We start from the raw sequence: 26,598 nt of genomic DNA, 5'->3' as shown, positions 1-26,598 counted from the left end.
GATGGAGTTTACACGATCAAATCGGGATATACGGCGGCGGTGGAGAAACGCAAAGAAGAAGAAGACAGATTAGAGAACGAGCACACCATCAACTAGAACAAATGCGTTTGGAACTTGAAGATAGCACCGAAGATTCAAATCCTTGTGTGGAAAGCACTTCGCGGAGCTCTCCCGGTAGGCGAAAAGCTACTGGCAAGACAGATAAATATTGACCCTAGATGCAGAAGATGCGGTAATATCGAATCTATTGATCATCTCATCTTTCAATGTGAATTTGCTGAGAAAGTGTGGAGACAAGCTCCTTTTTTACAACAAGTTGATAAGAGAAGATTACTAGATTTGAGGACCGATTGGTCGCATCTTATTGAGAACCCCTGCCTGCCACCGGTTGGGATTGTAGACGGTCAGCTAGCACCATGGATAGTGTGGGCGCTTTGGACTGCACGTAACAAATTGATTTTCAACAACAAAATGTACACTGCAGAAGAAGTGGTCACCCACGCAGTGGCGGCAGCTCGTGAATGGTTCAATGCGCAGAGCAAGGAACAGCGACATAGCCCACACCCCCAAGCAAGCCGAACAACCTCCCCCCGAGAAGCTGTGATTCAAACTGATGCAGCCTGGAAAATCGACACAAGGACAACAGGACTGGGATGGTCAATCAGGAAAACAGGGGAAACCCTGAACTTCCAATCGGTGAACTGCTTTGTAATCTCTCCTCTCATCGCGGAGGGTTTGGCCATGCGAGAGGCAGTTAAGAAATGCAAAGAGCTGGGACTCCGGCACATCAGACTGGAATCGGATTCTGCTCAACTTATTAAAGCTCTACGGTCGAAGTTGGAACCTCCGGAGATCTACGCGATCATCTCAGACATTAGAATTAACTGTCTTGCCTTTGAAACTGTTTATTTTGCTTGGATTCCTAGAGCAAAAAACTCTGTTGACGATGGTTTGGCTAAACAGGCTTTGGCTTTGTATCAAGTGGTTTAACCACATACTCTGATGATTTAAGGAAGTTTGTGTTACAAAAAAAAGAAAATTGGAATGTAAAAAATCTAATAAAAACACTCAAAATAAGTAAGTTCTATTTTGTACAATGTAATAAATGAAGCCGAGTTAATTAGATAAGATAATAAACGAAATGATTATAATTAATTTAAAAAAGAAGAGAAATATGTAAAAAATCACTTAAAGTTAAGCAAATATTATTTTGTTCTTCGTTCTCAGCAGAATAGATGTATAATTCTTAATTTGTACTGCTACATCTAAAACCTACGTAGTGTGACGATGACATCTTATTTTACAAGTTAAGGTCGTTGTGAGATGAAGTGAGATCCACAGGTCCGATAATAAATCTAAGAAGACAGCTTATTATTTTTACTATTTTTGCAGGTCACTAGTTTCACTAAAAGCATTTCTAGAAACACTCTCTATAAACACTCTCTATTGTAGAATTTGCAAACTCTATATTTGAAGTTTCAAAATATTTTTTTTTGGAAAAGCAAAATTTCAAATTTAACTTCAAAATTATTTGTAATTATACTACGGTCCTTATATTTGTCATAATTAATATAAATCCCTAAATTTTTTAAATAAATAGCACATATATAAAAATATTATAGTAATATTAATAAAATCTTACAGTAAAATATAAAATTATAAATATAAATACATAATTAAATATTAAACTACAAGCAAAATACTACATTATTACATAAAATTATTTTTTAATGCTTTATTTTCGGTTACACAAAATTTGTTTGACAATATTTTAGAAGTTCCGAAGCAAATTTACTAGACTATTAGTGTTGTTATAATATTTAAATTTGTATAATAATTATGTCTTCATGTATCTTTTAAAAAATATTATTAATTTTCTTTTGTAATATTCTTGTTATATAATTCTACTTTTAAAATATTATAAATTTTATTTTATTTTATTTTTAATTTTAAGTGTAAAATGTAATGTATAATTAATTATAAAAACAAATATGTAAAAAAAAAGATGAAAGTTCAAATTTAGAGTTTTGATGAGTAGTGAAGTTTCACTTTTTAAAACTCTAAATTTGAAGTTTTAAAGTTCTTTTTTAGAAAGTAAAAGACTTTATATTTGAAGTTATAGAGTTTATTTTGTAGATGCTCTTTTTAAGTTTTTCTACGTATGAACACTTGGTTGGTCAATACTTCATTACAATGATTTGTTATGCACAAAACCCTTCAAAGATTTCTTCAATGTTCCATGTCCGGTGCTTTCTCATGGCTTCATATTTTTAAGTTGACCTTTGATTTTTCAGCATAACTTTGGGACTCTAGTAAATGATAATGATGCAATTTCCATCATCATGCAAAGTGAAAATTGCAACTTCCATTACCCTTTTTGTCTCCTTCCGTTCACTTCTCTCCCTCCGAAGACCAAATTGCAAAGGTGCTGAGCATTTGCTAGTCCAGTGCTATGAACCATCCCAAAGAAAGCGCTTGTGTCTCTTGATAGCAGTTCTTGTGGACTATCATACTCCAAAGCCTAATAAACATTGACACCTTTTTTTAAACGTAAGAAGTCACACGAGGATGTTGCAAATTAAGCTGTATCAGAATCTTCTTTTCCTTTTCTAAGTAATAATCTTGACGACATTACCTGACCAGAACTAAGGACAAGGATCTTGTCACAGTCGATGATGGTATTCAATCTGTGAGCGATAACAAGCATTGTGCAAGACTTGAATTCCTCACGGATGGTCCTTTGTATCAGAGTATCTGTTCTGACATCAACAGATGCAGTTGCTTCATCTAGAACAAGGATCTTGGATCTTCTTAGCAACGCACGCACTAGACTCAACAGTTGCCTTTGTCCCACGCTGAAATTCTCACCTCCCTCTGAGACCTTCAGAGATTCAAAGTGAGTTGACAGTTTGATCAGTCATCTCCATAACAAAGAAAAAAAAACAAAAACTCCTTAAACTAGTATACCTCAGTATCAAGGCCTAAAGGATTCCTGGCGATAACATCTTTCATATGAGCCCTTTGTAGAGCCTCCCAGAGGTCAGCATCATTGTGCTCATCAAATGGGTCAATGTTGAATCTCACCGTCCCTAACAAGAAGCAAAAATGACTCTCGGAATGCAACAGGAACATACTTTCAATATTGTCCTAAACTACACACAAACCTGAGAAAAGCACTGGAGATTGTGGTATGATACTAAGGACCCTGCGCAGATCTGTCAGTCCAAACTTAGCCACATCATAATCATCAATCATGATTCTTCCCTTCTCCACTTCCACAATCCTAAACAATGCATTCAGAACAGAAGACTTCCCTGCCCCAGTTCTTCCCACCACTCCCACTTTCTCATTAGGAGAGACAGAAAAGGACAGTCCATGTAATACAATAGGCAGCCCCGGCCTATAACGCAGGTGAACGTCTTCAAATGTAATAGACCCTCTTGAAGGCCAGCCAGGGACTGGACGATTGCTCTCGATTATCTCTGCACCCTCAGAAGGAAGATCAATGTAGTTACCGACTCTCTCAACAGAGTTCAAGCTGTTCTCTGCTTTGCTAGCTTGCCTTAGAACACCACTCATCAGAGTAGTGATATTCAGTGTGTAGCTAAGAAGAAGACCCATCGTTGACGCAAAACCAGCTTGGTTCTCTGTATTACTGCTTCTCATAACCGCGAAAGTTGCGGTTAACCAAATCATCACACCTCCAAGAGTCTCTAATCTTATAGTGAGCCAACGATTACAGGTGGTATTTGCAAGAGTGAACCTTATGTTGTTGTCTACTGATTTTCCATTAATCTTTGCCATCCTATCATAGGCTTTATAGGCTCTGATGCTTGACAAACCATTCAACGCTTCTCCAAATTGAGCATAAATAGGTGATCTTGCAACAGAATCCATACGTCTTACTTCACGTGATGTGTTCTACAAACCACAAAAACTGATATTACTTCCAAAGTAGTGTATGTGTTTGATGCACACAGTCAGGTCCGGAACTGGGCATAGCCGAGTGAAACATTAGTCTTCGCCCATAAAATTTTTGGAAGTTTTTTTTATATAAGTATAGACCCCCAAATTTTGAAAACAAACTTTTTTTTTTTTACTAAAGTTCTTAAGAAATGTTTCAAGCCCCCAAAATCTCAGGTCCGATCCTGCACACAGTGACATGAACGTAGAAAATTACCTGATAGTAGAGGTAAGCAGCATAAAACAGTATGAGGAGTGGCATTATTGACCACAATGAAATGGTACTGACAGCACCTATAAGAGCAAACGTGGAGAGGAGTTGCCACAGCTGGCTCATGAACATATTCATTAGGTTGGCGACAGTTCTATCTATATCACCAATATCTTTAGAGAACCTATTTATTACACGCCCAGTTGGGTTTGTGTCGAAGAAGAGCATAGGAGCTCTCAGGATAGAGTTCAGCATTGAGTCATGGAGTGTTTTAGCCGCATGTAGACTTGATGTCAGAAGCCAAAATGAGTTGGTAAACGTCACAGCAACCTAAATCAAAATACCATTAATAATAAACGTTAGAACTGTGTGTAACCGTACTACATATCTCAAGTCTTTATCAGAAACACAAACCTGACCAAATCCGAAAAGAGCAAACATTACAATGTAGAAACCGGTACTGTAACTCTTGGACGTGCTTTGGTCAGTCCAAAAACTTAACCATGTGCAGCTTGTGAGTCGGAGAGCTTCAGTTGTTACATAGCATGCCAAGAGAATCAAAACTACCCATAACCCTCCTACTGCATTTTTATACCTGAAAAAAGGGAGAAAGTACCTCAGCCATCTTCTCTTTGTATAAAAGTTGATCATATAATATATGCTGAGGTAACTAGTACCTCATCAGAACGTTCCAACTAATGATGCCGGACTCTCGTTCTTCTTTCTTGACAAGCACGGAGCTTCCATCTTCACCTTGTTTGGTACTGCCTAGTTTTATTTCAACATTGACAGTAGGATCTTCCAAGATCTTCTCGTCATCAAATTTGTTCATCTCTTGGGCTGCATCCATTTTCCCAGCATTCTCCATCAATTTCTGGAACAAACTACCGTTCCCTGACAGCTCTTCAAAGGTTCCTTCCTCTTTAATCATTCCCTCGGAGACTAAAATAATTCTATCCATCATAGGAAGAAGATGTAACTGATTTGTGATTAGAATCCTCGTTTTGCCCTTCAGCTCTTCCTTCATGCAACTATCAAAGACCTGTTACAAAGGTAGAGTTTGGTCATGCAATGCAACACTCAGGATCAACCTAAGTTTAGATAAATTACCTGCTGAGCAACATGAGCATCTAAAGCACTCAAAGGATCATCGAATATGTAAACATCTGAATTAGAGTAGACAGCCCTAGCCATTGAGACTCTCTGCTTCTGCCCTCCGCTGATATTCACCCCACGTTCTCCAATCTCTGTAAGATCACGGCCCTGAATAAGCCAAATTCAGCAAGTTACTAAAAAATGTCATACCAAGTGCATGTTATGTAAGCCTTCTTTTCATCCCACTTAACCGGAAGCAAATCAAGATCGTGTTTTAAGGCAGTCACGTCAATAGCTTTCCAATATCTTTCCGGTTCAAAATCCGACCCAAATATAATGTTTTCGCGCACCTGCAGTACATAGATGAAGATAAGTTACTGAAAGCTAAGATGTAATCTTTGTTTTCAGAGCCAATGTGGTGACTCACAGTGGCATTGAAGATCCAGGAAACTTGAGGAACATAAGCTACGGAGCCTCTAATAATGACGTTGGAGGTTTCACCATGAGATAACTCTCCCAACATTGCCGAGACAAGTGATGTCTTACCTTCTCCGGTTCCACCTACAATGGCAACCAAGCTTCCCACTGGTATCTCCAAATTGATATTGGACAGTGTGGGCTTCGTTGTCTGGAAAACATCCATGAACGTTTCAGAAAGTTATGTACTGTTGCATCTCTTGATAATCTAAACAGGAGGGAATATTTAGAGGATTCACCTTTGAATCCCATGAAAAGTATCCATTCTTAATTGAAATGGCTGGAGCTCCTGGTTGAATAGGTGGGTTCTGTGCTAGAACTCTCTCTTCACTGAGAAGTAGGTCCTCAATGCGTTGTAGTGAAACATTTGCGTTGACAGCCTATAAGGAGAAGTAGCAAAATAAAATATAACTCTGAATAAAACGAGCAAATTCATGAAATCATTGAGGAGGGTATGATTGTAATAATAACCTGACTTAGTAGATTTGGTAGCATGTTGAGAGGAGATCTTAGAACTGAGAAGAGAGAAAGAGATGAGAATGCCCTTGCTGGTGTCAACTCTCCTCCCAACAGAACAAAAACCCCAAATGAAACCACAGTCACAACTACTGGGGTGCTGTTCAGTATAAAACTATTAAACTGCAAGCAAGAGGAAAAACATTAAAAATGAAAGACATATCTTCCTTTTGCACTTAGGCAATATATACAAAATCAAAGATAAGGAGTCATACAGCTGATAGTAACTGAGCTTTGCGAAACCATGAGAGCTCTTCGTTTCTAATTCCTTCAATACGCGACTCAAAGCTCTTTTCCCATGCATAGCATCTAACAAAGTCCCAAAAAAATTTATAGAACAACTGCTTTAAGAATGTGACATTCAGAAAAGCTGAAATATGAATAACTAAGAACATCTATCATACTTTACAGTATCCATGGATGCCAAGATCTCATTTGTGATACCGACTCTTTTGTCGGTCCATTGGAGTCCTTCTTTAGTTAGTTTCCGCATTTTGTTTATAACCAGAGTCTGTTTATTAAGAAACAGAGTAGAAAGACTTGTATGAGTTTATGTGCAATTCAAAAATAGACAAAAGAACATAATGAAGCTCCATACCTGGAGAGGAATTAGGAGAAACAGAATCAATGAACCGAAAAGCGAAGAAACTCCTAGTTGTTGATAGAGAAGAATAATAGACATGATGATGCGAAAGGGAGCTGACCATAAGCCATGGAGCTGTTCTACTATTAGCTGGAAAAAAAATTGGGAGACTATGTTAGCAGCAGTTACAAATCCATTAGTTGTGCAAAGTAGTGAACCTAAGAATACCTGAAGTGCACTAGCATCTGCAGTTATCATGTTTGTGACCTTTCCAGATGTAAAATTCTTGCGAGCTTCATGAGTTAGTCTTAAAGATTTGTGGAATACAGCTGCAACCTAGAATGAAATTAGCAATAATTTGTTGGAGAATAAACATAACTAAATGAGAGTAATGGAAGTTTCACAAATTTTTACCATAGTTGACCTCAACCTAAATGCCGCACGTCCAACATGCTGAAAGTACTGAGATTGACAAAGCACACCTACTGTCTGAGTTTTCAACAAGAAATAACTACAATGTGAGAAAACCAAACATGACAGTTTAGGAAAATGTAAATGAAAATAGTTTTGTGATACATACCACTCCAACGAAAATTAAGAAAGCATAGACATAGCCAACCCAAGCTGGATCATCTTCTTGCATTGCCTATGTAAAGTGATCAAAGATTTGCTCAAGTTAGATTGAACTAGTACTGGTCCCCTATATATTGCATGATATAATGCTCACTTAGGCAGAAACAAAGCTTACCCGCAATAACTGGCTCAGTATAAGCGGTCCAACAAATTGAGAAAGATCATGTCCAATCTACAACACGCAAAAACATGATCTGTTACAAATTGCTTTGAGTGTTGTCAAATACGTAACTGAACATTACTGTGGATCTATATTATTCATAGTAAAATAAAAAAATCAGGAGCTTTTCTGGTATCTATATTAATCAACCGAGATATCTTTACCTTAAAAATACCACCAAACCAGAACCTACAAGATAGAAAACAAAAGTTACTGGCGGTATTGATAATGTGTGGCTTTAAAGTAACCTATGGTAAAAAAGATTATCAGCCTTTACCTTCCACCAAGGCTTTTATTCAGTGCTCGGAGAAGCCATGGCTTGCTTCTCCGTGATTCTTCAATCCAGCATCTTTGAAATCTGCCAAATAATTCATTAAACGGCTAAGAATGTTCTTGCTACTTAGCAGAACATTCTACCAAGAAATGAGATCCTACAGAAGGCAGGAAGCAAAGCAGCAACACTTAGTGTACCTTTTGATCAAAGTTTCTGTTTGGTCCCATTTATCTAATTGCCAAACATCCTTCTCGGTTAAGGTTTTTCTGTAGCCTAACTGCATAAGCGGCGTGATCCAGTCAAAGAATATTCCTAAGACAAGGAATCATAATCAGTAGGCCAAATAGAATGAGCATTCAACTTTTTATCAATTTAGGGGGCTACCAACCTGTAAAGAAGCCGGCACGTCGCTCGGGACATATGTTCTCTCCCTCAGGGAGGACATCATATTCAACATTGTCTAATGATTCATTGTTTAGAGTATGGTAACCGTGGTAAGGATCTAGTTCCGGAATGTAAACAAGAAGCATAGCTCCAAAAAGAACCTGAAACAGAAATCAAATAAAATACATAATCAGTGAGGTTAATCATTTGATTGGTAACATATCTCAACATCAACCTTAGGGACAGCCTCCTTTGAAGGTTTAGCTATTTATAATGTCTTTCACTATCCATATAAAGTGCAAGCTTAAACGTAAGGACTATGTTCTACCAACCTGAGCACATCTTGAACTGATACAGAGATATAGTGCAGTTCTGCAATAGAAAATAGAGGAAGAAACATTACAATGAATAAATCAGAGCTACCAAATCCCCAGAAACCTGTTCTTGCTTAAATTTGTTAAATATATAAACTAACTCTTGAAATTTAAACGTTGAATAAAACCCAGTTGAGTTCCTTAATAAAGAGATAATACAACAATAATAGCAAACCTATTTAGTGAGTTGTTGAGAGGTAACACAAGGTCCAGCAGCACAGCATCAGCAACCAAAACATAAACAACACCAAATCTCACGTACCATCTGAACTCTTTGACATATCGTTTGGTTTCTAACCCAGCCAAAGAAAGCATGGAGAGCCAAGCGGATGCCTCAACGATTAAAGATGCAACCTGCCATTGAATAACACCAGCATCATCACATTTCTGATATTGTACTTTCTTCATTTTATAACAAGAAGGGCGGCAGGCATATGAGTTTAATCTCAGTCACCTCAAAGGGAGGAAGATAAGTCTCTTCATCCATGCTAAAGAGTGAGATCCGCATGACCAGTCTCAGTACAGGCTCAGCAGCACAGTAACAAGCCAATATCCCTAGCACACAGTTATAGTACTTGTTCCTCAAAACGTATAACTGAGCTTTGGCATTGCAGAAGATGATCCATATCCGGTACAAACACAAACCAAGAAGCACAATTTGAGAAACAAGCATCACTAATGTGTTAATCACGCACGGTGTGTAGGCGCCAAAGGCACCATCCACTGTTTTCTCCCAAAATCCTTGTGCAACTGGCTTGCAGTACCAAGCCATGGCCTCAAAACCCATCTTCTTGATGAATACACAAAGCTGGAAAGTACAAAACGAAATGCATAATCTTAGTACTATTAAAAAGAGGCTCTGATGCAACACAAGTTACAACAGTTTCATGCCCAAATCTAACAAAGTCAACAATCATCAGTGGAAAGCCAACAAAAAACTTAACTAGTAGAACGACAACAAAAGACAAGATTTTTTATCATAACAAGTCAACGGATGAAAAGCATCAAACCTATTTTCACAAAAAGCATCAACCTTTTAGTGAGATTTTTAAAAAGACACAAAGCAACTTAAAACGTTTTATACAGACAAGAGGGAAGCAGGTTACCCTATTTGATCCAATGATCGTTCGTTCGTAAAAGACCGTTCGTTCGTAAAAGACCCAGAGCTTTGTCGACTATCCACGCAACTTTTTATATTAGTTATAAAAAGGGAGACTTTTGGGAGAATTTAGATTTCAATTCGTCAAGCACGTAAAGCAGCTGGAAAAAAAAAGAGCTTTCTATGATATTTTATGATGTAAAATGACAATTGTCAGAAAGACCGAATGCATGAAGAATTTGAAGGAAGGAGTTCCACCTAGTTCCATGACCTCTCTCTCTCTCTCTGTGTTTTCCATTGTATTTCCTAATTGTCGTATATATACTTTTTCTTGAATGTTATTTTAATATATTTATTTATAGTCAATCAACTATATTCTGTCTTTCTTCAAATATTTTTTTTATATTTTTTTATATCTGTTCAATTTATTTCTTGTTTACTTATTTTTATTTTAAGGAGCTATTGTTAAGAAAACTATTTTTTATTTTGTTTTTTTAATTTCCATTGCATTAAATAAATCTGATTTTATCCATAAGTTTTAATTAAATATAACTTAATTTGACATCTTTCTTTATAGTCAATCAACTATTTTTTGTCTTTAAAAAAAAATTATCTATCTTTTTTTCAGGTTTGTTCAATTTGTTTTCTTGTTTTAAAAAAAAAAAATTATTTGAAGGACCTATTGTTTTAAAAAAATATATCGTTAATTTAGTTTTTAGTTTCCCTTGCATTAAATATATCTAATTTTATTCATAAATTTTAATCAATATAATAAATAAAGTTTGCCTCGTTAAACGTTGTTGTAGATCTACCTTCACCATTTCCATTTATAAAAGAAAATGAAAACATAATTCAAAGATGTAAAGCATTTTTTATTCTTATAATCACATTTGTTCCTAGTGCAAATATATTAATACGTATGAGGTGGGATAGGACCACGAAGCTTCGTCGTCATAACTTGGCTGAAGTTAATTTGGGGTTTGTCTTTATGTGTAATTAGTCGCATTTAGATGGAAAAATTAACATTCAAAATTAATTTCGATAGTGGATATCACAGTCTCAGCAACCAAATTCTCTACCTTTGCAAAGAAGCGTAGCCTATATAATAAATGGACAATTTATTCCGTGTATGACAAGAACACAGAGACAATTTCATGAGATCTTTAGGTCAAGTGATGTAAGCCCTTCTTCTTCTACATCTCCACGTTGTCCCAATCAAACGATCTCCCCTCTAAATTGTAACCCGAGTTTTGCATTCGGTTTTCGCCAAATCTGCTCATCCCCGAAAGCCTTGAAAGTGCGTAACACAAAATTTTTGAGTCAAGAAACTTCAAACATTCCTCTGTCAAGCGGTAGTTATATCAAGTTGCACTATTGTCTATGTTAATTTGAAATCTTGGTTAAATTAGGTGTGATCACAATTAGATAGTTATACCAAGTTATATCATTATATATCAAATTGTACATCGACAATATATAGTGTAACTTCTTTTTTATAAATGATTTCATATATCAACCTGAATAGACATAAGCAATGTGTGTAGAAACAGATATTTGAATAAAATTCATATGACCTAAGACTGCCCTACTACACTTTCGAAGGATACACAATCGGATTACTTCGCTAAACTCCAGACCCGACTCTAAGGAATGACACACAGACAAGCTGCTTACCGGGATTCTCTGTGTGTCCTTCCTTAGTCGGGTCCGGAGTTTAGTGAAGTAATCTGACTGTGTATCCTTAAAAAAGTGTAGCATGATAGTTTTATGTTGTACGCATTTTACCCAAATCTTTGTTTGTACACATTGTTTATGCCCATTCGGATCGATTAATGAAATGGTTTATATATTAAAAAAAGTTGCTTTATTATCTATGTACAATTTGATATATAATGATATAACTTGGTATAACTATCTAACTGTGATCAAACCTAATTTAACCAAGATTTTTACATCAACAATCAAATTTAAATTCAAAAATTTTAATTCAAAAATTTTAATTTTAATTTTGGGGAGACGGAAACATAGGGATAAAGACATATTTTCATTAATTTATTAGAAGTAGAAAATATATGAGTTTAACAGAGAGTATGGTAAGATTAACTTTTGCTCTATAAAAACATCTGATAAATTGCTCCTTTACCCGGTGCACTGCAATGCGGTTTGAAGAGCCCTTTTTTTCTCAGATCCATTGAACTTTTGCTGGATCTGGAAGTGTGGAAGGGTGTAATTTAGTGGTGTATATGATTGCAGCTTTCTCCGGCCTCCTTCTGAGACTCCAATCGAGGTAAAGTTCCAAGCTTTGGTGGCTCTCCTGTTTTGCAGTGGCTGTGTCTTCGGCCTGTTTCGAGTGGTTTTGTGACAGTTTGGAAGGGTTTGAATCCGATTCTTATCTCTGGGGTTTGAGAGTGTGGCTTAGTTGGTCTTTGGTTTAGCAACGGTGTAGCAGTGACATGGTGGTGTGTGTTGAGCTGGTGAAGGTTCTGGTCTTTGTGATGAAGTTGGTTCAACGTTACCTTTTCATCTCCCGGTTTCGAAGTGGTCCTCCTCTCGCCCTTTTGATAATTGATCTTCCTGGTCTGCTTTTTCTCTCTGACTGCCCTAGGTGCCTTCCTTTTTTGAAGCAATATAATGAGTCTGAGGCGCCAAGGCTTCCAGATGAAGGTGTGTTTGAGTTGAGTATTCCTTCAATTGCTGTTTTTCTTAGTTTCTGCCTTGGTATAGGTGTAGTGGTTCGTTGGTTATCATTGCGAACTTGTGGTTCAGATGAGATCGTTGTGGTTTGGGTGTTGTCATCGTGAACATGTGGTTAGATGAGGTTTATTCTCTTCACGAAAAAGTCTTCTACGTTGTGTGTTTTTGTGATTAGTTTATTGCAAGATCTCCTGCTAGTCATAGTCTTTTTTAAGTCATTGCTCTTGTATCTATTAAGTGTTTGGTTATGAGTTATTTGAAAGAGTATTAGGATTCGTTTTATATTTTGATGTTGGTATTATGGCTCGTGTATTTGGGTTCTTGTTCTCCTTGTTCTTGTTGGGGTTAGTTTTCATGGATGATTATGTGTTTTGCCGGCTCTATTGTTTTAAACTTGTATTTTTTTTTGGTATCAATGAAAATGAAAATCAGACGGAAAAAAAGTTTGGTCCAATTTTTTTAATTCTATTTAAGGAAACAAATGCTGTAGTTTTAATTTGGTTTTCAGTTTCCTTTGCATTAAATATATCTGACATGATTCAGTTTCCACACCTTTTCCCTTTTTTTTTTATAACATCCATTTTATTATGTTAGCTAGAATGTAAATGATCCAAATGTAATAGATCAGTCAAGTACAAAGGAACATAATTAAAATAACTAAATGTTGCTTCACCCTCCACATTCTTTGCCAACTTATCAGCCACTTTATTTGCACTTTTATTAGACCATTGAAATCTGATTCCCTGGAATTTCCTCGACCACCATTTGATATCTTGCGTCCAGTTATAGTAACCAAAATGAAGCGTCTTATTAATCAGGATTTCTATTGCCTTTTGACAATCACTCTCCACTATAACTTGTTGATGCCCCAAACTCCAACTATTCTGTAAAGCCATCAGAATAGCTTGCATTTCGCTTTCTAAAGCATCTTGTACTCTTCTTCCTCTTGCTTGCGCCGAGCCACTATAGGTACCATTTGTATCTCTAAATACCCATCCTGCTGAACTAGAAGTAGACGTATGATGAAAAGTTCCATCTGTATTACATTTTATCCATCCTCCCGGCGGTCTCTTCCAATGTGATATTGAAGCTTCATTTCTGACTCTTCCTCGATTATCCAGTGTGGTCCCTTCATTACTTCCATTCTGTTTCCATTCCCTGACATCATCTTTTGCATATCTGATTATCGTTTTCCAGTGAAGTGTTCTTTGTTGGAACATTAGAGTGTTTCTACTCTTCCAAAGCCTCCATAATATCCAGATAGGTAGATCCTCAATATGTGTGAGTTGAGAAGATAGCGAGCACTGTAGACACGCTTCAATTCTCTCCTCCAACGTTGTCACCGAACTATTTATAGCCATATTAGATACTCCTGAAGCTCTCCATACTCGTTTCGCATATGGACATTCAAAAAATATGTGCTCCTCTGTTTCTACCCCTGCGCAACATCTACCACATTGGTCATTCAATGTCACATGCCTTCTTTTCAAATTGCTTCCAGTCGCCAAGCTCTTGGACAAAGTTCTCCACAAGAAATGTTGTAGTTTCGCTGGAACCTTAGTCTTCCATATCATTTGTTTCAGGGTAACATTTCCATGAATTGGAGTTGGTGGAATGACTGTTGGGAGATGAGTTCCCAACCAGTAGCCCGACTTCACCGTATAGATTCCATTTTCATTGTAGTGCCAGCCTAGTAGATCCTGACATGCTGTAGGACTTAGTCTTATAGTCAATATTTTGTCTACATCCTCCGCAACAACCACTTCTCGAAGCTTTTGTTCATTCCAATCACACTTGTTATCATCAAAATACTCTCTAATCTTTTCACCTATTGTAGCATCTCCTCTTGGTCTTGGAGGTCTTAGAGGATGATCAGGAATCCACGCATCTGTCCACATGTTTACCAAACTTCCATCTCCAATTATATACTTCATCCCTTTAGCCAAGAGGTCACGTCCATGTAGTATCGATTTCCAAGCATATGAAGCTTTCTTTCTGAGTTTTGATGATAAAACATCCACATCAGCAAAATACCTATCCTTCAGTACACTAGACATTAGGCAATTAGGATTTTTCATAATTCTCCATACTTGTTTACTAAGCAAGGCTTGATTGAAAATTTCCAAATCCTTGAATCCAAGCCCTCTTTCCACACCTTTTCCGTTTATAAAAAATGAAAGCGTATGAAATGGGATTTGTTGTAATAGGAAGTTTCCCTGGAAGTTTAAATATATCTGAAATTATTCAGTTTCCACACCATTTCATTTTTAACAAAATAAAAATGTATGACATGGGATTGTGGTAATCGGAAGTTTCATTGGAAGTTTGAAGTTAAAGGAGTTGGATGGGAAGGGCTATATATACTCTAGAAAGCCATTTTTCTTTCTAAACCATTTTTGTAAAGTAATCGCGTTTTACAAATATGTTATCTCTAAAAATTAATTTTTCTGCAGCGTTTATTTAGTACTTTCAATGGTCTTTGAAAATAAATTTACATCAAACAAATTAAAGTTACAGCAAAAACAAATTACAGTCTAATATCTATCAAAAAATATAAAGCTACACCCCTTTCTAATCATCCTCCTCTAAATTGGATTTTGGTTTTAGTTGGTAGAACAGTTGTAAAAATATCAGATTTTTATCATCCAATCATTTATTGCTAAAAACCATATATACTATCTATATTATTAAAACATAAGTACACTTGCAAATTAACCCTTAAAATTTTAATTTATTTACACTTTAATGTCATTGAAGTAATAAATAACTTAACTTTATCATTAATTATCTTTTCCTAATTTAATAGGCAATTACCTAAACTGAATTCACAACAAATTCATGATAAATTTAAAATTTAATTAATATACCACAATTCAAGATCCTTATATTTATGATCTCTGTAATTGGTAAGACTCAAATTATAAAAAAATAAGACTACCTAATTAATTTTAACAGATATAGTAACAAATCCATTCTATAATCACTACTTTTCCAAATTTATTGAGTTTCATTTTTTCTTAAAAACTGAATTTCACTAATTAATAAACAAATATATATATATATATGAAGTATTATAGTCATGTGAGTGGTTTTATAAGTCAGATGCATCAAAATTTTAAATAGAATTTTTAGATTGATACTGAATTAATTTTCATATCGTTATAAAGATGAATATGTCTGACATTTAGATTTAGTTACGTGTGTCATCAGATTTAGTGAAATAAACTTATATAAATTCCAACATGCATTTATATATAATTGATTTAGAAGGAAAACAGGTGTGTCATTAATTAATAAACATGACAAAACATGATATAATTTTAAATATAAAATAATAATAAATTTACATAAACATAAAACAACTTTTAAAAGTCACATAAACTGATTTAGGTAACCGTTTAATAATTTTAGAACACAATATCATTTTAAAACTATATGAATTATTCTGTTAATTGACTGTTAAAAAAATAGTTACTCAATGTAATAAATATAATTATTATGTTTAAAATGTTATATTAAACATTATATAATTTATTTAAACAATAAATTTATATTATATAGTTTATACAAAACAATAATTTATTTATAAAAGCAAAAACAATTACCCGTGCGACCGCACGGTTAAGTTCTAGTTAAAGATGAAAGTTGAAATACACTTTATAAATCACCCTTCAAAGATCACTTTATTTACGCCTAAATGGCAAATGCCAGCGAGTTAATAATAACTATTTAATTTAATTTAATCATCAATTATTAACTTACAAAATCTTATTTGTACGTTCCGGTTTAGTCGTAAACTAGAACAAGAATCTTTTATAAATGAACGTACAAGGTATCTATCAATTATCAACTTCTTTGGACTTCTCACTTTATCTTTACCCAAAGAACATTACTTGATCAGAAAAGTGCAACAACAAACACACGGCTTGATCACAAGTTCCAAAAAAACTGTAAAAACAAGATTAGTCCAAAGTGATCATCGAAGTGCAGAAACAAACACATTGCTTGATCAAAAGTTCCATAACAGATTGTCACATTGAGTACTATATTTTTAATCCAGTTTTGTATATAGTTTTCAGAGTTCAGAAGATGTTTATACACAGTTTTGTAAGTTCAGTTTTAGGCTAGGTTGTCGCGATGAGGAACACCTCGAGTACTGATTGCCAATCCAGTTTTGTATATAGTTTAGTGTTCAAAAGATGTTTATACACAGTTTAACTGCTTCTGTTTAACAAGAAAGTTTTACGGATGATTACAAATTGCTTGATTGTAGGGAAAAACTTATTCGATAATTTCCAATTTTTTTATTAAACCGGAATTAGCCGACGATAATTTTGGTTTTTTCTTCTAAGATTATAGATTACGTGATTACAAAAATCTATAAAACCAGTTTCATTATTCCATCTCTTTTAATATACTACCATTTTGAATTGTACACTAATCACTGAGACGGCGATGAAGTGTATGCTTCAACATTCGACATGTCAAAGCTTTGGAACAGACTGCAAGGATTTGATTGCAATGATCAAAGAACCTCATGATTGGCCAAAGTTTGCAACAAAATTGGAAAAGATAGAGACTCTGAAGATATACTTTCCGGATTTCTAAAATTACTCACATTCCACAAGCGCAAAATCAAGTTTCAGATTTCTTAGCTATGACTGCAAGGTCTTTTCATAGAGTGTTTTATTTGATTAGTTGTTCTATTCCGGTTTGTTTACTCAAACCACCTCAAATTTGAACAATAATTACCTTTTGTTCTATTCCGGAAAGAGCATTTCAGCATTTGACCCGAACATAGAAAAATCATTTCCAATCAGATATCACTGTCCCAGCAACCAAACACTCTCCCCTTGCCAAAAGAAGCGTAGTTTATAATCAGACAACAACAAATGGACAATTTGTCACGTGTGTTACAAGAAACACAAAAACAAAGTTCATCAAAATGACATCTCTATGGGTCAAGTAATATAAGCCTTTCTTCGTCTACATCTCCACGTTGTCCCAGTCAAACGATCTCCCCTCTAAACTGTATTCCGAGTGTTGCATTCGGTTCTTCGCCAATCTGCTCATCACCGCAAGCCCTGAAAATGTGTAACACTCAAAATCTTAGAATCAAGAAAAAGTTCTCTATTAAGTAGCAGAGAGAGATCTTAACAACAACGTTACCTTCGACCATTTTGTAAAGAGATGGCCACCAACGCTCTCTAGAGATATCATTTTGAGTAAGAGACTCGTCAATCTCTTTATCGTGTTTCCCTTCGAGAACACTGCGTAGAGTGACCACAGCGTCTTTCGTTCTCTTCAAAATGCTGTTATCATCTTGAATCTCGAGGCTTTGAAGGTCGTTGTGAGATGAAGTGAGGCTCACAGCCAAAGCAAACTGAGCAGCTGCAGCCCAACGAGAAGAAGCTTGCCATTTCCTCTGACCTTCTAAAGGTTGCAATGAATCATCACCATTAGCCTCTCTGATACGTTTGTTTTCAAGCACTAAACCACGCAAGTACTCGGCATTTGCAGGTCCTGTACTTTGAACCATCTTTGAGAAAGAACTTTCTCCGTTTGAAAGAAGATTCTCAGGTGTGCTAAACTCCTGAACCTGAGGCATTGGAAAATATCAAATATGTTAGCTGAAGATATAAAGCAAATATATAGCGTTAGAAGATGGAGTTTTGCGTACTTTTCCAGAATCAAGGACGAGAACTTTGTCACAGTCGATGATGGTATTGAGACGATGAGCGATGATAAGCATAGTGCATGACTTGAATTCTTCTCGGATAGTCTTTTGGATGAGGACATCAGTTCTAACATCAACAGCAGCAGTTGCTTCATCAAGGACAAGTATCTTAGATCTTCGCAACAATGCACGTGCAAGACTCAACAACTGTCTCTGTCCAACACTGAAGTTCTCTCCTGCCTCAGTAACCTGACCAAGTAGACTTAAGAGTTACTCTAATGAACACAAGAGACTTACAAGAGATGAAAATGTTAAAAAAAAAAAACTACGTACCTCAGCATCAAGACCAAGAGGATTTCTGCGGATAGTATCTTTCAAGTGTGCTCTCTCAAGAGATTCCCAAAGATCAGCGTCGTTGTGTTCACTAAATGGGTCAAGATTGAATCTCACAGTGCCTACATATAAAATGAGGCATCAGTTACTGTTTTAGTAAATAAGCAAATCCAAGTCTCACATCGGACCCATTAGACCAAAGAAAGGCTAATATATAATTTATCTGGTCCAACTCCACCGTGACCTTTTTTGGAGCAACCGACCCAAAAATAAATCCGTGAGGACTTAGGCCTTTTGGTCTTGGCATTTGGCTACTGTAAAAACAAGTAGCAGAAGCTGTGTGAGACGTACCTGAGAAAAGCACTGGCGCTTGAGGTATAATTCCAAGAACTTTACGTAGGTCCATCAGTCCAAACTTGCCAATGTCGCATTCATCAATCAAGATCCTTCCCTTTTCCAGCTCCACAATTCTGAACAAAGCATTCAAGAGGCTTGACTTTCCAGCACCTGTCCTTCCAACAATCCCCACCTTATCCATTGGAGAAATGAAGAAAGAAACCTCATGAAGCACAGGAGGTAACTCAGGGCGGTAACGAAGAACAACGTCCTGAAACTTGATGGAACCAGACGATGGCCATCCAGGAGGTGGACGGTTTTTTTCAATGACCAATGGAGCCTCTGATGGTGTCTCGATATAGTTTCCAACACGCTCAACAGAGTTCAAACTATTCTCAGCTAGACTAGCGAGTCTCAGTACAGCTGTTAAAGAGCTGGTAATACTTAAAGCGTAACTGAGAAGCAACCCCATTGTAGATGCAAATGCTTGCTGGTTCTCTGCCTTTCCGTTCTGCATGACGGCTAATGACGCAGTCAGCCAAACCATGAGACCTCCAAGAACTTCCAAACGGATCCCCAGCCACCGGTTTGCACCCATGTTTACAAGCGTGAATCTGATGTTGTTATCCATTGATCTTCCGTTGATCTCAGCCATGCGGTCGTATGCTTTATAAGCACGGATGCTTGAAAGTCCATTCAACGCCTCTCCAAATTGAGCATAAACTGGAGATCTTGAAACGGAGTCCATACGTTTAACTTCACGAGATGTGTTCTACAGTAAAGAAATAATGGTTTAGTACACAACAGTAATCAGTATTGCGTTTAAAAGGTATGTTAGTTACCTGGTAGTAGAGATAAGCTCCATAAAACACGACCAAGAGGGGCATGATGGCCCACAGGGAGAGAGTGCTGACAATACCAATCAAGATAATAGTTGAAAGAAGCTGAGCTATTGAACCCATAAACATGTTTACAAAGACTGCCACCGTTCTGTCAATATCACCCATATCTTTGGCGAAGCGATTGATTATCCGTCCTAATGGATTGGTTTGAAAGAAGACCATTGGAGCCCTTAATATGGAACCAAGCATAGCATCATGCATCTTTTTAGCTGCATAAAGACTCGCCATAATCAACCAATACGAATTGACCAACGTCACAAAGACCTGAAACCAAAAGAGAAATAAGTGTTAGCACAAAACCAAAGAGCTCTCTGTATCCTTGTCTTCTCTCAATCATTTACCAAATGCAACACATACCTGTCCAAACGAAAGAATCGCATAGATAAGATTATAGAATAAGGGTCCATGACTCTTTGGAGTTCCTGCATCAGTCCATTCACTCAACCAAGTGCTGCTTGCAACTCGAAATACTTGAGTCAAGACGTAGCATATAAGGAGCATCATCACCACCCATCCACCTCCAAGTGCATCCTGGTACCTGGAACATGGTAACACCTCCATAGTCATTACAATGACCTTCAAATACGAAGCTTAGTAAGAAAACAAGAATAAAAGAAGTTGAAGGGTATATGTTCATTTTAATTTGTAGTAAACCACCACAGGTGAAATAACATTTTATGGATATTTACACTATGGATAGAAAAGATATATACAAAGGAAACTTACCTCTTCAAGACTTTCCAACTCACAACTCCTGTTTCACGTTCTTCACGCTTAACAAGCACAGAGTTTCCTTCTTTGGATTTCTTTGTCTCGATTCCATTAGTCTGTAGAATAATATTAGTGTTGCCGTTCTCAACTTGTTTTACAGACTTTTGATCAGCTTCAGCTTCTTCATTTTCTTCTGAATATTCTTCAACCTTTCCAGCATTTTCCATTAACCTCTGGAACAATGGGCCACTTTGAGATAATTCTTCATATGTTCCCTCCTCTTTTACTGTTCCCTCATGGACAAGTAGAATTTTATCCACTTGTGATAGGAAGTGGAGCTGGTTTGTAACAAGAACTCTAGTTTTGTCCCCAAGTTCTCTTTTTATGCATTTTTCAAAGACCTATAACAGCCAGTTTCAAGAAATCAGATAACAATGTTTGCTTAAAAGCAGTTATAAGGAAGAGGTATGTGGCAAACAAGAAACATAATATTCATGACAACGAAGAACAAACGTTATAGAGTCCAAGCTTTTCAAGATTGTAAGAAAGAAAGGATCCTAATATCCAAAAGAGCCAATGGCTAGTTTACCTGCTGACCAACATGCGCATCAAGGGCACTTAATGGGTCATCTAATATGCACACATCTGAATTTGAGTAGACGGCCCTAGCCATAGAAACCCTCTGTTTTTGTCCCCCACTTATGTTAACACCCCTTTCTCCAATCTCCGTTAGATCACCACCCTATCAATCAAGAAAAAGAATAGGATACAAACTTACACACATGAGAACTAGAAATAGAATTCCATGCTATCAAAAGAACCGTCTTCCCCTAAAGAAACTTACAGGCAGTAACTCAAGGTCATGTCTCAGTGCAGTCACATCAATCACCCTTTCATATTTTTCTTTGTCAAAAGGAGCACCAAACAATATATTGTCACGTACCTACACAATGCAAATTACAATCATCATCTCAAAATCGCTTCTGCATTCGAATGTATCTAAAAGGACATACCATTATATAGAAAACATATAATACATAGCACACTTAAGATTATGTCAAGAGGATAATATGAAAACTTTGCAGTGAGAACCATACTATAGACACAGAAGCATATAAGCACCTACCGTGGCGTTAAAGATCCATGAAACCTGTGGAACATAAGCGACTGATCCTCTAAGAGTAACTATCGCATCAGATATTGCAGGAAGTTCCCCAAGCATAGCAGATATCAAGGAGGTTTTTCCTTCTCCTGTACTGCCAACTACTGCAACTAGGCTGCCAACAGGTACATCCAAGTTGATATTTGACAAGGTTGGCCTTTCCGCCTGCAAACGTATAATGGTTGTTCATTTTCTTACTTCAATGAAAATATGTAATGAAAGAAAGTGAAGAGGTAAGACAAACGAGACCTTTGAATCCCAGGAGAAGTATCCATTCCTTATTGAGATAGCTGGCTGTCCAGGTTCAATGGGAGGATTTGGTAAGAGAACTCTCTCTTCCGTCGATAATACCTCCTCCAAACGGGTTAAGGATACCTTAGCATTTACGGCCTACAAAATTCAAGCCTGGTTAGCATCTAGAAACAAGTTATAACAATGACTGGTCTAGAAAAAGACGTAGTGATGGAAATATAGAAAGAACAATTATGAGCAATCATTACAAAATGATGTCATGTTATTCAGCACCAGAAATGAAGACATTGTGCAACAAATCACCTGAGTTATGATGTTTGGAAGCATGAATAAAGGGAAGCGAAGCACAGAAAATAGAGAAAGAGCCGTAAACGCTCTTGCTGGTGTCAGGTCTCCTCCAAGCAATGAGAACACACCAAATGAAACAACAGTCACGAAAACAGGAATGCTGTTTAGTATGAACATATTGAACTGCAAAACAAATGGAAGATCAAGAATGAGTCAAATATTTACATGAAAAGAGGAAATCGCAATACAGTAATGCGCTTTATATTAAAGATCATGCATGATGATTACACATGGCTACAAAACTTGAAACAATGTTCAATGAACTAGAAGAAAGTAATGGCAACAAGACAATCAGGCACACTATGCATGCTGTCTATAGAAGCAGTCAATATAATAGTTACTGCGCTTAAACCATACCGCTGAGAGAAGTTGTGCTTTCCGGAACCAAGATAATTCATCATCACGTACAGTTTGAACCTTCGACTGAAAACTGTTTTCCCAAGCATAGCACCTAGAGTAATTTTGATTTAATGAGTCAAGCATTGCCTCAAACTTCCAACCATGCAAGAAATTAATAAGTCTAATAAAAGTATCGTACTTCACTGTATCCATTGCAGCTAAAACCTCATTCATTAGGCCAATTCTCTTGTCTGTACGCTGCAACCCTTCTTTTGTTAATTTCTGCGTTTTGCTTATAATAACAGTCTGTTTCAACAAAAGTAAATAAAAGGAATCATTGTCATTGAACAGAAAGACAGTTGAGGTTGAGAGAGATAAGCAGAGACAGTCGGGTCAAAGATGAGAAATAAGAAATCAAAAGCAAAACAACCTACAGACAAAAAACCATGAGGAGTTACAAAAAGGTACGGACCTGTATAGGGAACATAAGGACCAGGAACAATGCGCCTATGAGCGAGGCAACACCCAATTGTTGATAAAGGAGAACCAGTGATACAATTATGCGAAATGGCGCCGACCACATGGTATGAAGTGATTGGCAAATTTGCTGTCACAGACAGAAGAAAGTTTAGAAAAATGAACAGCCTATCAGTAAAGACCATTGTTGAAAGGTTCTTTTTCTTCTACTAATCAAGCAAATAAAATGAAATTGCAATTCATAAGTTCAATGAACAGCGTATGAGTCAAATACTTGCAGGAGAAAGTATCTTTTTGATACATTGCATTTTAGACTCATTCTGAGGTAGAAGACAAAGTTGATATAGAGAAGCAGACAAAGCTAAAGGAGGAAAAGGTAACAAATATATACACACCTGAAGCGACTCAGCATCAGTCGTCATTAAATTTGTTATTTTTCCTGTTTGAAACTTCTTCCGCCCCTCATTAGTTAGCCTCAGAGACTTTCTGAACACAGCAGCAATCTATCAAGGGAGAAATTCATCAGCAGAAAGAAACACTCTAAAAACATCTGTTATAGCTTTCCACAAACATAGCAACAGAGATTTTGCAACAAAAATAGCACAAGAAAATTGAGGTGAAACTTTTAGCTTACCAGTGCAGACCTGAGCCGGTAACCAACACGCATCACATTTTGGAAATATTGAGCTTCACATAGAACCCCCAATACCTGAAAATGTCAACATTAACATCAAGCGCTACGATTCCCTTCGTCAATGTCATATTCTAAACTACATTAAACAAAACCCTTCACATGCAAAAGTCATAAAAACAAAGACCTCCAGGATTTGCGTCAGAAGAACAATAACCCCAACTTAAAAAAGAAGAAGTAAAACTGGTGCTATAACCCCTACAATCTACGGAAACAATAGACCTTGTTTCATCCCACTCCACCAAAGATTGAGTATGCTATAAATACATCATCTTAATTACATGCAAGAGATTAAAAGAGGGAGATGACAAAAGGAATGTAAAGCATACCACTCCAACAAAGATTGAGATTGCATAGATGTAACCTATCCAGGCTGGTTCATTAAGTTGCATTGACTGCAGAAAGTTTTAAGACCACACTGTGAGATATCTCTCAGATAATATCCAAAGAATGATAGGATTTCAAATCTACTAAGAACGTTTAAATACTAATTTGGGCAGTCGAATATGGGCCCATCTCAGCAATTCATGTGAATGAAAAAATTACAAAGCAGTGAGCTAATAGAAACAAACCTTTAAAAGCTCATTCAGTAGAAGAGGCCCCACGAATTGAGAACAGTCATTCCCAATCTGTGATACAATCAATTTAGACTAAAATGTCAAAACAGTTGATTAACCAGTTACAAACATGCATCATTAAGGAATTGTAAGACTTCCGTGTTATCATATAAATAAAATTACCTTCCAGAACCCACCCCACCAAAACCTACAAAATGCAGAAGCAGTTTTCCATAAGAAAGTCTACAAGGATGAAAAATAATAAAGGCAGATTGTGGAAAGAAAAGTAACAGCTCTGTTATACAACTAAAAATGCATCGAAACATAATTAAACAACCTCCAGTTATTCATAATGAATGTTCTACTACAACCGGATTGCTTGTTCTTAAGAATCACACATCATGTCAAATCCCAAACAATTAATCCATGTTCCAAAGAGACGAGAAAACATGGCTACAAAGATGTTTCTCTTTACCTTCCCCCAAGGCTGTTGTTCAATGCTCTCAAGAGCCACGGCTTGGGCTTTTCTAGTTCTTTTTCCCAGGACATCTGGAAGCTAAGAGAAGGAGATAAAATATATATCACTCAACCATGCCAGTCGTAGACAGTATGAGAGCAGTTATTAGTTTTCAAAGATTAACCATACCATTTCATGAGGGTTTCAGTTCGATCCCAAGTGTCCAGATGCCATACATCCTTCTCGGTGAGAGGCCGTTTTGATCCCAGAGTCATCAATGGATTCAACCATGAGAAGAAAATTCCTGTGAGAAAAAAGATATTTGTAAGAAAGTACACAATAGTCAAAGTTCAACAAAGCTTGAAGAATTTATCATAGAATAAATATTGCAGCTTCCGTCTTCTAGGCACAATCCAGTTTCCCTAAGTTTATTTCTAGTGAAAACTGGAGGATAAGTCAAAAAGAAATTGAAGAGACTATAGACAAATCATTGTGTTAAATGCTCTAAAGAATTACCAACTCAGATAGGTAGTAAGTACAGATGAGAGATCAGGGATGTTGCGGTGATTCTCATAATAAAAGAGAGAAGAATATACATAACCAAATCCACAGGACGGAAATAAGGAGTACATAGAGTGACCTACTGTCAAATAAATTAGCATGCCTCTCAGGACATATTTGTTCTCCTCCAGGAAGCTCTTCATACTCGTAATCCTCTGAGGTTTCAGCCGGCACTGGTGTGTAACCAGCGTAAGGATCCAAATTAGGGAAATACACAAACAAGAGAGTCCCAAATGCAACCTGGATCCAAAAGCCACCCTCTACGTCATTATCAAAATACAATTGTATCATCTACAATCTAATATACATACAGCACATGGTAAATAGAAGTTTAGAGAATGCAAAAAGGAGTGTTAATGTGAAAACCTGAACTGCCACCTCGCTTATGTAAAGATACAGTTTAAAACTGCAAAAACAAACAAACATGAAGCATGTAAGCTCATCCTGCCAGACCGAACTTGAATAAAGCATATATAGATTGCAGATTTACAAACCTGCCATAGTATTCCTTGACTGAGAGAACAAGATTTAGCAGCACCATGTCTCCCAAAAGAGCATAAATGACAGCAAATCGGACATACCAACGAAGTTCACGGATATATGTTTTAGTTTCAACAACGGTCATGACCAAAGCAGAACCCCAAGCCAAAGCCTCAAGACCCAACATGAACGCCTGCCAAAGAAAGCACCAAAAGACAGCTTCTTTTAGGCAAAACACACATAACAACAACAATAAAAAGTTAAAAAAGAAAAATGATGTTGACAGACCTCATAAGGAGGAAACCCAGCAGCATCCAAATCCAAGAGTGAGATCCTCATGACCAATCTAAACAAAGGCTCCGCAGTACTATAAGCAGCCAAGAGAGCCAGAAAATAGGAATACCACTTCGACCTCAAGCAGAATTTCTCTACTCTGTGATCCTTTACGGTGAGCCAAATGCGGTAAACGCAGAGAATCAACAGAACCAGATGAGAGATGCCAAGCACAAAGGAGTCAATAGCACAAGGCGTGTATGCACCAAAGGCATAATCAACCATCTTTGACCAAACACCATTTGGAACCGGCTTGCAGTACCAATCCAACGGCTTAAAACCCATCTTCTTCCTCGTTATACAAAAATCCCCTCTGCTTACAAAGTTGAATCCACTCAGATACTATACATGACAAGATACAACAAACAATCCTCTAGCTCTGCAAAATGAAATAAAAACATAGTTATTTTGACAAGTGAGAAAAATGAACTTTTAGTTACAGGGAAAAAGAAATATGCTATGATTATGTACTCGATGAGAGGTGAGAAAGCAAAAAAAAAAAAAAAAAAAAAAAAAAAA

At 36.6% G+C, this 26,598-nt stretch overlaps 3 protein-coding genes across 4 annotated transcripts; 1 reads left to right on the top strand and 2 right to left on the bottom strand.

The window, feature by feature from the left end:
- The first annotated feature begins 471 nt into the window (after positions 1–471).
- LOC106344726 lies at positions 472–990 on the top strand. The gene has a single exon (XM_013784044.1). The coding sequence runs from the start codon at positions 472–474 to the stop codon at positions 988–990; it is 519 nt and encodes a 172-aa protein (XP_013639498.1).
- A 1,154-nt stretch (positions 991–2,144) lies between these two features.
- LOC106343856 (ABC transporter C family member 12-like) lies at positions 2,145–9,987 on the bottom strand. 2 transcript variants are annotated; one of them, XM_013783187.1, is made up of 27 exons: positions 9,777–9,987; positions 9,125–9,478; positions 8,846–9,024; positions 8,629–8,668; positions 8,301–8,457; positions 8,110–8,224; positions 7,916–7,996; positions 7,803–7,827; positions 7,594–7,650; positions 7,426–7,491; positions 7,260–7,334; positions 7,074–7,181; positions 6,861–6,995; positions 6,667–6,773; positions 6,478–6,571; positions 6,218–6,385; positions 5,986–6,126; positions 5,697–5,897; positions 5,521–5,619; positions 5,285–5,437; positions 4,852–5,216; positions 4,589–4,769; positions 4,181–4,504; positions 3,165–3,921; positions 2,968–3,089; positions 2,636–2,881; positions 2,145–2,521 (listed from the first exon to the last, which is right to left on the bottom strand). In XM_013783187.1, exons 2-27 carry the CDS (start codon positions 9,455–9,457, stop codon positions 2,369–2,371), a joined length of 4,482 nt encoding a protein of 1,493 aa, XP_013638641.1. In that variant the 5' UTR covers positions 9,458–9,478; positions 9,777–9,987; the 3' UTR covers positions 2,145–2,368. The 2 variants fall into 2 exon arrangements, with proteins under 2 accessions (XP_013638641.1, XP_013638642.1); XM_013783188.1 differs by lacking the exons at positions 9,125–9,478; positions 9,777–9,987 and having other exon boundaries at positions 8,933–8,972.
- A 7,261-nt stretch (positions 9,988–17,248) lies between these two features.
- LOC106294804 (ABC transporter C family member 1-like) lies at positions 17,249–26,524 on the bottom strand. The gene is made up of 27 exons (XM_013730470.1): positions 26,035–26,524; positions 25,761–25,939; positions 25,633–25,672; positions 25,350–25,506; positions 24,895–25,009; positions 24,724–24,804; positions 24,432–24,456; positions 24,264–24,320; positions 24,021–24,086; positions 23,635–23,709; positions 23,396–23,503; positions 22,996–23,130; positions 22,723–22,829; positions 22,542–22,635; positions 22,140–22,307; positions 21,834–21,974; positions 21,549–21,749; positions 21,267–21,365; positions 21,012–21,164; positions 20,438–20,823; positions 20,069–20,249; positions 19,652–19,975; positions 18,825–19,581; positions 18,474–18,595; positions 18,144–18,389; positions 17,633–18,062; positions 17,249–17,547 (listed from the first exon to the last, which is right to left on the bottom strand). The coding sequence occupies exons 1-27, from the start codon at positions 26,362–26,364 to the stop codon at positions 17,450–17,452; spliced, it is 4,875 nt and encodes a 1,624-aa protein (XP_013585924.1). The 5' UTR covers positions 26,365–26,524; the 3' UTR covers positions 17,249–17,449.
- Positions 26,525–26,598: the final 74 nt, after the last annotated feature.

This window comes from Brassica oleracea, chromosome C5 (genome assembly GCF_000695525.1).
Source record: "Brassica oleracea var. oleracea cultivar TO1000 chromosome C5, BOL, whole genome shotgun sequence".
Classification (NCBI taxonomy): Eukaryota; Viridiplantae; Streptophyta; class Magnoliopsida; order Brassicales; family Brassicaceae; genus Brassica; species Brassica oleracea.
Note: the sequence above shows the minus strand (reverse complement) of the source record. Positions and strands in the feature narration are given on the sequence as shown.